A 12,675-nucleotide genomic window follows, 5' to 3' on the forward strand; every position below is an offset into this window, starting at 1 on the left:
GAATGTTATAATTCAAATAAAAGCCAACAGCCAGCTATCTTTGCAGGTTTTTTTTATTGTTTTTTTTTTTTAGTGCAGTGGAATTTATCACTTGTTAAGACAATAAGCTTTCAAATTCTTTGGCAATTCTCACCAAATTCTCCCGATTTAAAAAGCCCTTGCATTTACATTGTGAAAGTGTAGTTTTGACATCACTAACATATACATTCAATGAATGTAAAACAGCCTAATACAATGCAGAAGGTCTTGGATCTCTTATTCATGCGAAAAAACAAATAAATATTCATAAACCATAACAAGTATGCAGTCACTGAGTATAAGAAATCCAATATGGACCCAAGAAACTTCTCAGTTGTGAGTGAGACACAACCCAAAATAAAAATGCACTGTGTACAAATTATATTGACATCAAATTCAATTCATCAACTGTGTGCCAGTTTACTGCACATACAGTAGTAGTATGGCATCAAAAAACGAGCTTTTCTAGTGTTGCATTTTTAAGTGTCAAAATAAAACTTAAAAATAGCAAGAAGTGCTTTATTCCAGCAAAAAAAAAAAAATATGGAGGTTTGTAGATCACCTGCATAGAGCCATAATTTTTTCTTTGAAGGCAAAAATTGCTTTAAAAACCCTCCAGTGCAGCAACACAACAGCTCTGTTTTTCATGTAAACTGATACCTATGATAAAGTGTCAGGTGGCAGCAGTACTTCAACTAGAGGACCTCACTTCAAGTACAGGATCTATTCTGCTCCTCTGTCTGATAGAGACAACACAAAATGTAACCAGTTTCAGGGTTGTTGGCCCCAGCGCAGAGCTCCATGTGTTTAAGCCCTTGAGGGTGACAAAAAGGCTCAAAAGGGGACGTTAAGAGCTACTGTGTAGAAATGAGTTGGACTATCATGTGGATGATGCGGGAGCCACGGGGGCAGCTGCACAGGTCCATGCTCGGATTCTTGATTTTGTCCTCCAACAGCTGGTCCAGCTCCCAGCGCAGCTCTTTCACCAGCTCCGCCACCTGGGGAACACACATATTTACAGAGCCTAGTTCAATAGTGTACTTTTGGTTGTCTTATACAGTCAATGTGTGCATTTTAGTTGTTATAATGTTCTTTTATTGCTCGGGATTTTTTTTTTTTTTAAACCAGCATTAATGATCATTTATCCAAATTTAATTCATATAAACCTCTGTTCATGACTATGAATACAGACAATGTAACAGTAGACACATAATGTATAATGCCATTTTGATTATTATTATGCTTATTACTATTATTTTATGTGACAACATATGCGACTGTAGTGCATTATTTTCTTCAGAGTCCTCGTAAAACTTCTCATCATCCCTCACTGAGGTTTGAGCCATGTTTATTTATCATCAAAATATCACTGTAACTAGGAGGGTCTGGCTAGTCCACACAGCATTCTGGGATGGGAGCAAAATGTGCTCTGGTTTATTGGCATGTCTTTAAACCACTCGCAATCATCATGGGTGGCACTAATTTTGCCACTGCAAAATAGCCTCGGGAAGGAAGTTGTTTTGGTGGAACATGTGTACGTTCAAAAGTTGTTTTAGTCGTGCAACAGAAAACTCAGTTTAGACAGATAGTCTAGCTAGCTGTCTGGATTTACCCTGCAGAGATCTGAGGAGCAGTTAACCATAGTCCTCAGAAATCCACCGGAGTTTAAACAGACATCCGGCCGAAAAGAGGGACACCCGGTGGAATTTCCGGCGGCACCGGCGCAATCCCGGAAGTGGAACGTCGTGGACATAGACTACTGTGTAACTAAATTTCAAACTTTTTTTACAAAGCCACCTGAGGGATATGCGCAAATAAATTCTAAACAGCTTTGTTCATGTGATTCTAAACTACTCAATCTCTTATCCCTGACCTGATGAGAAGCGGCAGCAAATCGGATCCATCCATCGTCGAGGGAGATGACAAACTCTCCCTTGTGCAGCTCCATGTTGACCTGCCCGCCTCCAAACAGCACCAGCGGGTAGACGGACACCATGCTGCAGTCCCTGATGAAGATGCGGCTTGTCTTCACCTTCTCGTGGTAAACCAGGTAGGGGCTAGTGTAGTGTCGAACCTGGGGCACAAAGAACAGTCTCAAGGGGTTGTCACTAACTAGCTGTTGAATGCAAGACCACACCTTTTTCTCTTTTATCTCACTGTGTAGTTGACAGAGGAGGGGTGCACGTGGACGCAGCCATCATCCTTGGTCATGAAGCGGAGCTCGTTGGCTTTGGGCTGCATCTTCATCGCTCCTTTGCTGGTCATCTTGTAATTCCCCTGAGGAGCTCGTACCTGGGACAAAGGATCACACGCAGGAGTGTGAAACCTAGTAGAGATAGCAGACACTGTACTTTCTACACTAGTTTCAGTTTCTTGTTCCAATGACAGAAATAATTAATATACACCTGCACCACATTGGGATAGAGGGCAGCACAAAGCATGGCGGACATCAGCCGGATGTTTTCGGAGTTCAGGTTAGCCTGGAAAGGAATGACATTTATCATTATTATCAGAATCTCTTTCGTTAGATTGTTGAGTAGCTGTGTGCAGACTGAAATAAGAAGCAGACTGAAATAAGTATGTGGCCTCATTCTATTTAAAATTCCAAGTGACATGCAACTTATATGATTGAAACAATTCTCTATATAATAAGTCAGATAGAGGTACTAGACAGCTACACTGTACAACTGATATACTAACGTGTATTTGAACAACAAATAAAAACACTTCCAGCACGAGAGAGAGAGAGAGAGAGAGAGAGAGAGAGAGAGAGAGAGAGTGTGAGTGTGTGTGTGTGTGTGTGTGTGTGTGTGTGTGTGTGTGTGTGTGTGTTACCTCGGGGCCGGTGGCCTCCACAACACCATCAGTGCCTTTAGAGCACATGCGCTCTATAACCCTGGCCCTCAGTCCCTCCTTGATGAAGCCAATGTCAGACAGCAGCTCAGCAAACTGCCTCTTCAGACTGGCGATCTCCTGCACAGATCACAACAGACATTTTTTAAGAAATGTATGACTGGGGGGGGGGGGTTTGTTACACACATGTAGAAGAGAATAGATTAGGCGCTTCAGACAGCACTGGCTCACCTGTAAGCCCCGCCAAGACAGGAAGTTCTCCCTGCAGTAACGGAAGCCGGCCTGGTGGCCATTCTTTGCAGCACAGCACCATCCCTGCAACAGAGGGGAACATTTATCACATCAACATCACATCTATCATTTGATCATTGAAACGCTACGTCAACATTTATACGTACACTACCAGTCGAAAGTTTGGACACACTTCACTATTCACTTGAATGAGAAAGTGTGTCCAAACTTTCGACTGGTACTGTATAAATATTGTTTTTGTGTCATTTTCCCACAAAGATAAGTCGAATCAGTACCTTGTATGCCTGTAACAAAGCTAGATGGTCACTACTGGCCAGGGCAAAGGCCAGTTTCTTCTCATTGGCTTCTTCCCGCTTATCCCATGGAGACACCTGAAAAACAGGACCAAATATAGAAAGTACAGAAGACACTTTTTGATTAATATTAAATCATTATGTTGGTTCTTCTTTGTTAAAAAATAATCACAAAGATCAAGAAACGGTTAAGGATGTGATGCCAAGGAGTGACACATATGGTCTCTCAACAGTGGCACGCAGTTTCTTACAAATGGTGATTTGAAGGCCAGACTGGCAGCGATGGTGAGTGCTGGGTCGAGGCAGCGAAAGATAGCACCGAACAGCATGAGTTTCCCGATGCGCACGTCGACGGGCAGGCAGGCCAGGTGGTAGCCCAGCGGGGTCAATTTCTCATCTGCGGTTAGAGCTCCAAGGTCCCGCAGGCGCTGCTTGGCTGCATCCAAGCTTCCCATAGCTGGGGGCTCGATGAGCCGAGAGAACACAGACTCCAGGGTCCGATCTGCAAACACGTCCAGGATCTTGATTCTGTTGGAGAGGGGGGAATGGTAAATACCAGCATGGGGATATATTGTTTTGCATATCCTAAAATCCAACATGGTGCTACAGGTAAAGCCTATTTGGAGAGAAGACCCTCTCTCTAGTGTCCTAGCGATTTGTCTCAAGAAACCAGTTTCCCCTCCAATTCCAAGCATAAATCCTATTAGCAATATCATACATAAACTACTATAGTTTGCATTTACAGTAACCACAAAAAAATGCAGGTTGGCATTGTGCAAAGAACAAACAGATTGATGTACCGGAGGCAGAGCTGCTCGAGAGGCACTCTCTGGATCTCAGGCAGCTGTTGCTCAGCCAGCTGGTGTTGGAAGCAGTGGCTGGTGAAGAGGTGGAAGCAGACCCCCGAGGCAACGCGACCTGCTCGACCCTTCCTCTGCAGAGCGTTGGCCCGAGAAACCCACGAGTCCTCCAGGCTCTCCATGCTTTTAGTCGCATCGTACCTGAAAATATAACCAAGAAATGTAGATTTTAAAACAACAAGTTCTGCAACGTTATCCACGTCAAATCCGATATATAAGCAGATTTTAAAAACTACAGTATGCCCATTGTGTGTGGCAACAAAAATGTGGTTCAATTCATTCATCCAAAGAATCAACATAATATCTGTTCACTTAAACCAAGCACGAGGTTACCTTTTCTCCTTCATCTTGCCGGAGTCGATGACATATACCACGTCGTCAATGGTTACAGAGGTCTCGGCAATGTTGGTTGAGATGATAATCTTTGTGACCCCCTCTGGGGGCCGGCTGAAAACTGCCTGCTGCTCCTCATTGGACAAGGATGAGTGGAGTGGGTACACCTCACATCTAACAAGGGAAAATACATCCACATAAGTTTGCATTTGACTAGTAAAGTGTTTACCCATTTGGTAAAAAAAAAAAAAAAAAAGTTTCATACCAATAGCACACAGCTGCCATGTACCAACCCTTTAAAAAAGAAAATCTAAAATGTATTAAAAAAACCCTGACTTTTACATGATTTTAAGCCCCAGTATAAAAGTATGAAACAGAGCACTCATAATAGAGTGCATTTGTGAAAGTCCTGTAGTCAACTAATGACGAATCAAGAAATTCATGTTTGCCCCAGAAAGTAGAAAAAACTAAATACCACAGAGCATGAATATGAACACCAACAATAACAGGAATTGAAGTTTAGACACAGACCTGTTTGCGCCGCGGTTGTTGAACATTCTGTTGGACTTGAGCTGCTCGTACAGCATCTTGATCTCAGCCAGGCCTGGCAGAAACACAAGCACTGCACCTGGATACAGAAACCAAAAAGGTTACATAACTAACATAATTTAAAGTCCACAATTTCGAGTCTTGAATTCACTTATACTGCACTGAGTATACATGGGCGGTTCTTACCTGGAGGGTAGTTATGTTTTCCATCTACAATCCATTCCAGCAGGCTCTCCACCAGGTCCATGTTGATCTTGTCCAGGTCCATTGCAGCAACAGTCTTCAGCACAGACTTCTTAGTATCTGCATCAACAGCAAAACAAAATGTAACATGTATGCATTAACAGGCAGCAACAGTTCATTTGGATGAAACAGTTTAAGAACCCAGAAAACAGATCATTGCCGCTTATGATACTTGTTCTTAACTCACCTTTGTATCTGACCGTGAGATCCTGCAGGCTGAGCTGCTGGTCTGGAATTGAGTCTTTGACAAAGTCCTTCTTGCAGAGAGACATGAAGTTCCACATGTCATCACCCAAGTCGTCCACCATGTCCCTTTGCTCTCTTCCTCGTCCACTTGACGAATTCTGTTTGCCTGAGCGCATGTAAGGGCTGCCATCCTCGATGGCATACCTGGAAAATAAATAAAAATTGACTTGAGTTAACTACTGAGACAGTGCAGAAAAACAAAAAGTTAACTACATCCTTACACATTTATAGAGACACATTTTTAAAATATTCATCAGCTGAGTTTGCTTTTAATATTATGAGTGAAGGAGGATGTACTTGCCGGGTTTTGTCAATGGCATCTTCAAGAAAAAACTGGTCAACGGGAAAAGTACGACCTGAAATGAGAAATTTACTGAGTGGGGAAAAAAAAACAACCTGTGGAATGAGGTTGATTATGTAATATGCATGTGCTTTAAACAGATACCACAAGTGAATAATTACCTGGTATGTGGACAGTGGGACAGTCGTAGAAATACTCAGAGAAGAGTTTGGCATTAAGTGTGGCACTCATTAGAATGATCTTCAGGTCTGGCCTCTGCATAATCAGGTCTTTTAATACTAACAGCAGGAAGTCACTGGCAGAGAGAAGATGAAATAGAGAGTCGGACAGTGACCAAGAAACCAGCTACAGAAAAGTAAATATTAGTTGCCTGTTTGACTAAATTGCTAAAAGCAATTTAATGACAGCTCAGAACGCATGAAGATGAGCCTGAATGCACACTTTCTATACCATATGCATAGTGATCTGAGTATTCTCACCTCTCCTCCGTTCGCTCGTGAACCTCATCCACAATGACGTGCGTGATGCCTTTGAGGTCTGCCTCGCCCTCCAGTCTCCTAAGTAACACACCTGTGGTGCAGTACAGTAGTCTGGTGGCCGACGTCTGACAAAAGAGAGTAGTCAGTGATAAGAGAGGTAGAGCTTGTTATTTTGTAATAGCAGCTTTATTTATATAGCACATTTCAGCAACAAGGCAATTCAAAGTGCTTTACATAAAACATTAAAGGGCAATTAAAAACAACGCAACATATGTAAGTCCTATCCTAAGTCATAAAAGCCGATGGCTTGAAATCCTGCGTACTAGATGTACAAGTCAAACGGGCCCGTACCCTAACACTCTCCAGGCGGATCTGGTAGCCCACTGAGTTGCCCAGACGCTCTGCCCGCTCCTGTGCCACTCTCTGGGCCACAGAGATGGCAGAGATGCGGCGTGGCTGAGTACAGATGATGTTGACCACCTGCTCCGCTGGACCATTTAACGAGGCGTCCAGAATGAACTGAGGGATCTGCGTGGTCTTACCACACCTGCATAGACAGACACAGAGAGCTATGAATAGGCTAAGCTTATTTATGTGTGAAAATGAGAAAAGGGCAGGAAAAGAATGGCTGTGCAATTGTTTTTAAACAACATGAAAGGAATGTATCAAGAGTTATTAAAATAAAGTCATAATTTTAAGAATCACATCAAGAGGGTATACAATGTGGATTAAGTCACTTGATAATGACATAGACAGTCAAGTTAGAAATATATGAAGCCACTTCAAATTTTCCATAGACCCTTGTCTATAACCAAACCACATTTGTATAAATCGCATTTCTCAGTCAGTCAGTCTTTCAGTCTTTGTGAATGCCAACACTTCATGCTGCCCTGTGTGACCCACCCTGTCATCCCGCTGACAACCAGCACCTGGCACTGGTCTAACAGGTCGAGGATGTTCTCTCTTTCTTGCCAAGCCGGCAGTTTCCTCCTCTGCTCTAACATGGACCTGAAACGCCCGGATGACTGGGTAAACAGAAGGAGGATAGAACAACATTAAAATACATACCACATTAGAGAGGATGTAGAGTAAGATACAATGTAAATATGTTATTTCTTAATCAATTACAGTCTTCTTTTACCTGTTTGTTCTTAAACTCTCGACACAGCTTGCCATTTTCTTTCAGTAGGTTGTCTATCTTCAGGTTGTGTTTAGTGACCATTTTCTTCCTTAGACTGACATAACTTTCAGTCTCGACTGGAACAGACTCATTCTCATCGTCGTCCTCCCTCTCATCCAGCTCCTCTGCCTCTTCTGTCTCTTTCACTACAAAGATAAGAGGTGGAATTTCAACTCATATACACATAAATACACTGTTGATCTCTACATTATTTGGTGCAAATAGGGACAGTAAATAATAATTGTTGACTCACGATCTACGGGTCTCTGGTTGGTAGGTGGAGCAGTCCTTCTGCTGTTGGTATGATTATTACTATTGGTACTACTACTCCTGCTTTCCTCAGAAGCATTGCTCCTCACACTCTTAGCCATGGCAAGAGAGGGTGGAGGAGGCACAACAACAGGCGGTGGCGTGCTGTATTTGTGATGACTAACGGCCAGCAGTTCCTTCACGGTAGATTCATCCTCACATAAGGTGATCAGGGTGTAAACAACAGGCTCGCTGCTCTTTGCTGCGGCCAACGCTTCTCCAAACAATCTTTCAGTCAAGCTGATCCTCCCTGCAGCCCCAAATGACTCATCAGTGGTGCTGAAGGCGACTATTGGTGCCTGAAATGGGTAACGGTTGCCTTTGGGGAAACGGATCTCGAGTTCATACTCAGGAGGAGAATAGCTGCTGAAGCCAGGCTGGCTAGGGCCCTCCAGGTCTGGGGAACCAGCCCCAGATCTCCCTTTAGTGGGGAGATGGTGCTTAAACTTGCATTTGTCCCCAAACCTGCAGCCCTGTCCTTTCAAGTAGAATCGGCAGACATCTCGGATGTTAACGGCTCCTCCGCCACCTCGACTCCCGACTTGCCTACCATTCTTGGCAGCTATGTCTGAGAGGAATGAGAGGTCTAGGGTTACTGTCCAGACTGTATTAGCAATGCGCTCACCAAAGCGCTCAGCATAAATGGCAGTTAGGGCCAGAGCTTCCTCCTGCCTCTGGCTCAAACACTCATCCATAGGCACCCCTTCCAGGCCATCAGGGGAAATTGCTTTCTGGCCGTAGCGCTCCCTGAAAACCTGGTGGAGGAGCTGTTCCAAAGTGGCCCCAAATTCCCCTCCACCAGACTTCAATGCCTGCTTGCTGCGCTCCCTGTCAAACCCATACCTACACAAAGAAAAGATAGGAAAACAAAGGGGCTATGAGACAAGGGAAATATTCACCAACATTAATTTTGTAGGTTCCTGACAGCACAGCAGAAAAAAACACCAGCTTTAGATCAAATGCAAGATAACTGTCAACTCCAAAATAAACAAATTTGTACATCACCTGCAGAGTTTTCCTATAGCAAATAAGGATATGACAGGTTCAGGGGTGGGCCGTTCATCATCAGACTCTGTCTCGTATGCTGGGCTCTCTGCCCTCTCCACAGGCTCATCATTAGTGGCCCAAAACTGGCCTTCATCACGGTGGTCCAACTCATCAAATTCCTCCTCATCCTCTTCTCCTCCCGAATAATCAGAACCAGATTCACTAAGGCAGAGAGGATGTAATGAGTTCATGTAGACTTGCAGTAGAAAAATATCACTTTTTTCTGTCTCTTTTCAACCGATAAAAGGATGCAGCATATTTGACGTACATTTAGTAGAATATACTTACTCATATGGCTCGTCAAAGTCCTGGGTCTGCAGATTCCGCAGCAGCTCCTTGAGTTGTTCTTGGTTCTCATCAGTCATGAAGATCCTCTGCAAGGGCATGGTGCTCATCTCCGGCCTGATGCTGTCACCCGACATTGGGCTTGTTCGTGTCCTTGCCAGGGACCTTGGGAGAGCCTTGCCACTGCTGCCTTTCCCATCGCTTCTGCCGTCCCTGTCTCGATCTCTACCTCCCCTTCCTCGACCTACATCCCTGCCGCCACCACGGCCTGCATCCCTGCCGCCACCACGGCCACCACCACGGCTGCTGCCACCACGGCTGCCACCACCACCACGGCCGCCGGCACCCCGTCCTCTGCTAGGTCTGGAGGCAAAGCCAGATAAACAGGGGGAGAGAGAAGGAGGAACAGATGAGATGAGGGTAAAGGAGGAAATGAGCAGAAAATGAGCACACTGTGAAAACGTTTAAATCTGATAATGAATTCCTTCACTATAACTGTATACCTGCTGGGACGAGAGGGTCCAAATTCAAGGCTGAAATCATCACCGTCATCCCAGCAACCAGCTCCGGCTTTCTTACTTCCACCTCCGCCTCCACCACCACCACCACCACCACCACCACCACCACCACCACCACCTCCTTTTGACTTGTTAAACTTCCCCCCTCCTCTGTTTGGCTTCCCACCTCTTCTCCTTGCATTCATTTCTCTGTTAAAACATACATGAACAGTTTCATTACCATACCATAGTTTTTAGCAGTCACCACCAACACATCACGTATTGCTTAAAATCCACAGCCGTACTCACCTTCAATTAGTGTCCTGTCATAGCAGCAACCAATCTGTGAAGAGATACATAAAATGCATAACTTGAATACATTGCTTCAGCCCTCCTGGACATATAAAAAAAATCCTGGATACGCCAGAGAGAGCTGCTAGTTGCGAAGCCGGGCAGAGCAGGCAGCTACTGTACATCCACTGTAGTGCACAGAGTCGCAAATAGCAGTGGGGCGGCTCGTTGTGGTACTTCAGTTCAAGTGCGAGCAATGAGATGGTGGCTGACACACAGCGCTGGTGGCTACAATTATGCAATCAAACGGATGCACGCAGACTAACAACCCAACCCGGGCGATGGTCATTTAACTCCACGCCGGGCTGGCTGACAGTGTGTTTTTGTTAGCAAGTTACAAATGAACATGATACAGCTGGTATCAGCAATAACATGGTTTTGGGTTGTTTAATGTTAGTGTGGCACGTCAGTCTGTAAAGTGTATCAAGCTTCGGCTAGCTAACAAGCTAACAGCTAGCAAGCTCACTTCTGATTTTAACAAGCTATGCTAACAGCTTTCTCACAAGTCAAGTCGAGAGTTTTAAATGCTTAAGAATGCCATACATATATGGACATATATCATAAGCGACAAAAGGACTTGAAAATACTTAACTTTTTAAAGCAAGTAGGGACAAACCTGAAAAAGTTGTTCTGACCACCGGTAACCTGCATCTCTTTCATTGGTCGAAGCTCAGAGTTCAAAGTTTCCATTCCGGTTTCCGGTAAGGTTTGAGCAAGGAAATGTAACTTCTTATAATACATCCATGAGGTAAATATATTGTTTTAAACAATATATGTATGTTGTTAGACTAAATAGAATGTGACATAATTCAAGCGAAACTAAATTGTTATAAAAAGAGTAACGCTAATTTAAAAAGAAAAAAAAAAGCTGCACCCATTCTTGTAACTATGGCAACTTCAGTTTGCGTCGAGGCTGCCTGCAACACAGAGAGCTGACTGACTGCTTGTTTTAGAGTAGCTAGGAGGACTGTTCCTTTTAGCGTGATTTAGTTAACAAAAATACCACGAAGTTTCCTTGTGTCGTTTTCACAACTTTTTAAATTGAGTTGTTTGACTTTTCACATTTCATAAATTAGCCGATACACAGCGTTTCCTGTCGGCTCTGCCAACTGCTGGGGGAAACTGTCTGTCACGGATGTCTGGTGCGGTGTTATTGTGAAGTTTCTAACACACACACACACACACACACACACACACACACACACACACACACACACACACACATTTCCTATTTGCTGTCTAATATTGTATCATTTTACCCTTTCAGACAATAAGGAAAGTAATTATTTAAAAACTCAAGGTAAATATCCAAGTTTCATACCTGCACATTTTGCATATTCATCTGACAGATAAGGGTTAAAGGTCAAATAAAATAAGGTAAATATGCATATTTGTTTACAGGGGAAGGACCTATAAAGGTATCCTACATGTTCCCAAATGGTGACAGATATGGTAAGCAATAACTAATGATACAGCTCTACACATTTACAATACAGGTGTGTGTCAACGTCTCTTTTCTTCTCTACAGAGGGGGAGTGCAGCAGGGCTGCATCAGGGGTGATGATGAGGAGCGGTACTGGTAAACACACCTCAGCAGGCGGCACCACATATACTGGAGAGTGGCTTGAAGACAAAGTATGTATTTATTGTGTGTGTGTGTGTGTGTGTGTGTGTGTGTGTGTGTGTGTGTGTGTATATCTTACTTCTTCTGATGTCTGTTACTAAATACTGTCTATGGTTGTATTTGCTCTGTGGTTAGTCATAACATGCTTGCTCTCACTCACACACACAGATGTATGGCAGAGGGACCCTGCAGCATCCCTCTGGAGCACTCTATGAAGGAGAATTCAAAGACAACATGTACCATGGCACGGGAACATATACCTTCCCAGACGGCTCTACTTACAAAGGTCACTTTCACAAGAACAGGTAAAAGGGAATCCATTTTTGACACTTGCTAATGTTAATGTTTTCTGAAAAGAGCTATGTCCTTTAGGAGTTTCCAAAGGATTATAGTGTAGGGTGGTGGTCTAATTGATGTGCAGAGTTTCAGGTTAGCCCTCTTTTATAGCCAGAATAAAGCAGCAAGGCTCTAGTTGTACATTTCCAAAGCAATCAGTGGTTAAGTGCACCTTAATATGACATTTCCCACTTACAGTGTTTTACATATTAGCCACTTGAACCCTAACATTCCCAATACATCCTTTAATTTCCCTTGAGTAGAATCAGCTATTTTGGGGGGAAATATTCAGACCTTTTTAGCCATACAATTATATCAACTGTAAGATTTTTCAGGTCCTTACTGGTGTGTTTTAGGTTGGAGGGAGACGGGACGTTCACTAACACACAGGGACTGGTATGGATGGGGGAGTTCCACGGCAAAGCAGCGCTGGGCCTGAAAATGCAGCACAACATTTAGGCAAAACAAGCATTATTGTACTGCACTTCATAAAATACACTGTATGTTCTATGATAAAATTAAACTATATTTACTAAAAATGTACATGCTTTCAGCCTGTCTCTGTGGATAAACAGATAGACCTGTTTAACCCAAAGATCACACACCCATGTATTTCTGT

The 12,675-nt window shown here is 43.6% G+C and overlaps 2 protein-coding genes across 5 annotated transcripts; one reads left to right on the plus strand and one right to left on the minus strand.

Annotated features, from left to right (window-relative positions):
* Positions 1 to 45: 45 nt before the first annotated feature.
* dhx57 (DEAH (Asp-Glu-Ala-Asp/His) box polypeptide 57) lies at positions 46 to 10,948 on the minus strand. Of its 2 annotated transcripts, none has more exons than XM_035996024.1 (26): positions 10,846 to 10,948; positions 10,713 to 10,808; positions 10,055 to 10,088; positions 9,849 to 9,955; positions 9,252 to 9,516; positions 8,922 to 9,125; positions 7,861 to 8,759; positions 7,569 to 7,753; positions 7,331 to 7,452; positions 6,779 to 6,974; positions 6,428 to 6,552; positions 6,110 to 6,243; positions 5,949 to 6,003; positions 5,589 to 5,791; positions 5,345 to 5,461; positions 5,141 to 5,237; positions 4,610 to 4,783; positions 4,217 to 4,417; positions 3,668 to 3,944; positions 3,399 to 3,494; positions 3,103 to 3,186; positions 2,854 to 2,991; positions 2,424 to 2,498; positions 2,176 to 2,310; positions 1,892 to 2,092; positions 46 to 1,016 (listed from the first exon to the last, which is right to left on the minus strand). In XM_035996024.1, the coding sequence occupies exons 4-26, from the start codon at positions 9,949 to 9,951 to the stop codon at positions 873 to 875; spliced, it is 4,230 nt and encodes a 1,409-aa protein (XP_035851917.1). In that variant the 5' UTR covers positions 9,952 to 9,955; positions 10,055 to 10,088; positions 10,713 to 10,808; positions 10,846 to 10,948; the 3' UTR covers positions 46 to 872. The 2 variants fall into 2 exon arrangements, with proteins under 2 accessions (XP_035851917.1, XP_031140565.1); XM_031284705.2 differs by having other exon boundaries at positions 9,252 to 9,611; positions 9,752 to 9,955.
* A 31-nt stretch (positions 10,949 to 10,979) lies between these two features.
* On the plus strand, positions 10,980 to 12,599 carry morn2 (MORN repeat containing 2). Of its 3 annotated transcripts, none has more exons than XM_031284734.2 (6): positions 10,980 to 11,238; positions 11,364 to 11,396; positions 11,498 to 11,548; positions 11,625 to 11,731; positions 11,889 to 12,025; positions 12,413 to 12,599. In XM_031284734.2, the coding sequence occupies exons 1-6, from the start codon at positions 11,232 to 11,234 to the stop codon at positions 12,513 to 12,515; spliced, it is 438 nt and encodes a 145-aa protein (XP_031140594.1). In that variant the 5' UTR covers positions 10,980 to 11,231; the 3' UTR covers positions 12,516 to 12,599. The 3 variants fall into 3 exon arrangements, with proteins under 3 accessions (XP_031140594.1, XP_035851924.1, XP_035851926.1); XM_035996033.1 differs by having other exon boundaries at positions 10,989 to 11,238; positions 11,498 to 11,514; XM_035996031.1 differs by lacking the exon at positions 11,498 to 11,548.
* Positions 12,600 to 12,675: the final 76 nt, after the last annotated feature.

This window comes from Sander lucioperca, chromosome 20, assembly GCF_008315115.2.
Source record: "Sander lucioperca isolate FBNREF2018 chromosome 20, SLUC_FBN_1.2, whole genome shotgun sequence".
Classification (NCBI taxonomy): Eukaryota; Metazoa; Chordata; class Actinopteri; order Perciformes; family Percidae; genus Sander; species Sander lucioperca.

What these genes read in the sequence shown, in the direction of transcription:
- dhx57 (XM_031284705.2), bottom strand. Translation starts at nt 9,951, where the DNA reads ATGAATGCAAGGAGAAGAGGTGGGAAGCCAAACAGAGGAGGGGGGAAG. An exon ending in GGACCCTCTCGTCCCAGCAG is followed by an intron (nt 9,612 to 9,751) that starts GTATACAGTTAT and finishes CTTTGCCTCCAG; the next exon opens with ACCTAGCAGAGGACGGGGTG. An exon ending in CACGAGCGAACGGAGGAGAG is followed by an intron (nt 6,244 to 6,427) that starts GTGAGAATACTC and finishes TCTCTCTGCCAG; the next exon opens with TGACTTCCTGCTGTTAGTAT.
- morn2 (XM_031284734.2), top strand. An exon ending in TAATTATTTAAAAACTCAAG is followed by an intron (nt 11,397 to 11,497) that starts GTAAATATCCAA and finishes ATTTGTTTACAG; the next exon opens with GGGAAGGACCTATAAAGGTA. An exon ending in GAGAGTGGCTTGAAGACAAA is followed by an intron (nt 11,732 to 11,888) that starts GTATGTATTTAT and finishes TCACACACACAG; the next exon opens with ATGTATGGCAGAGGGACCCT.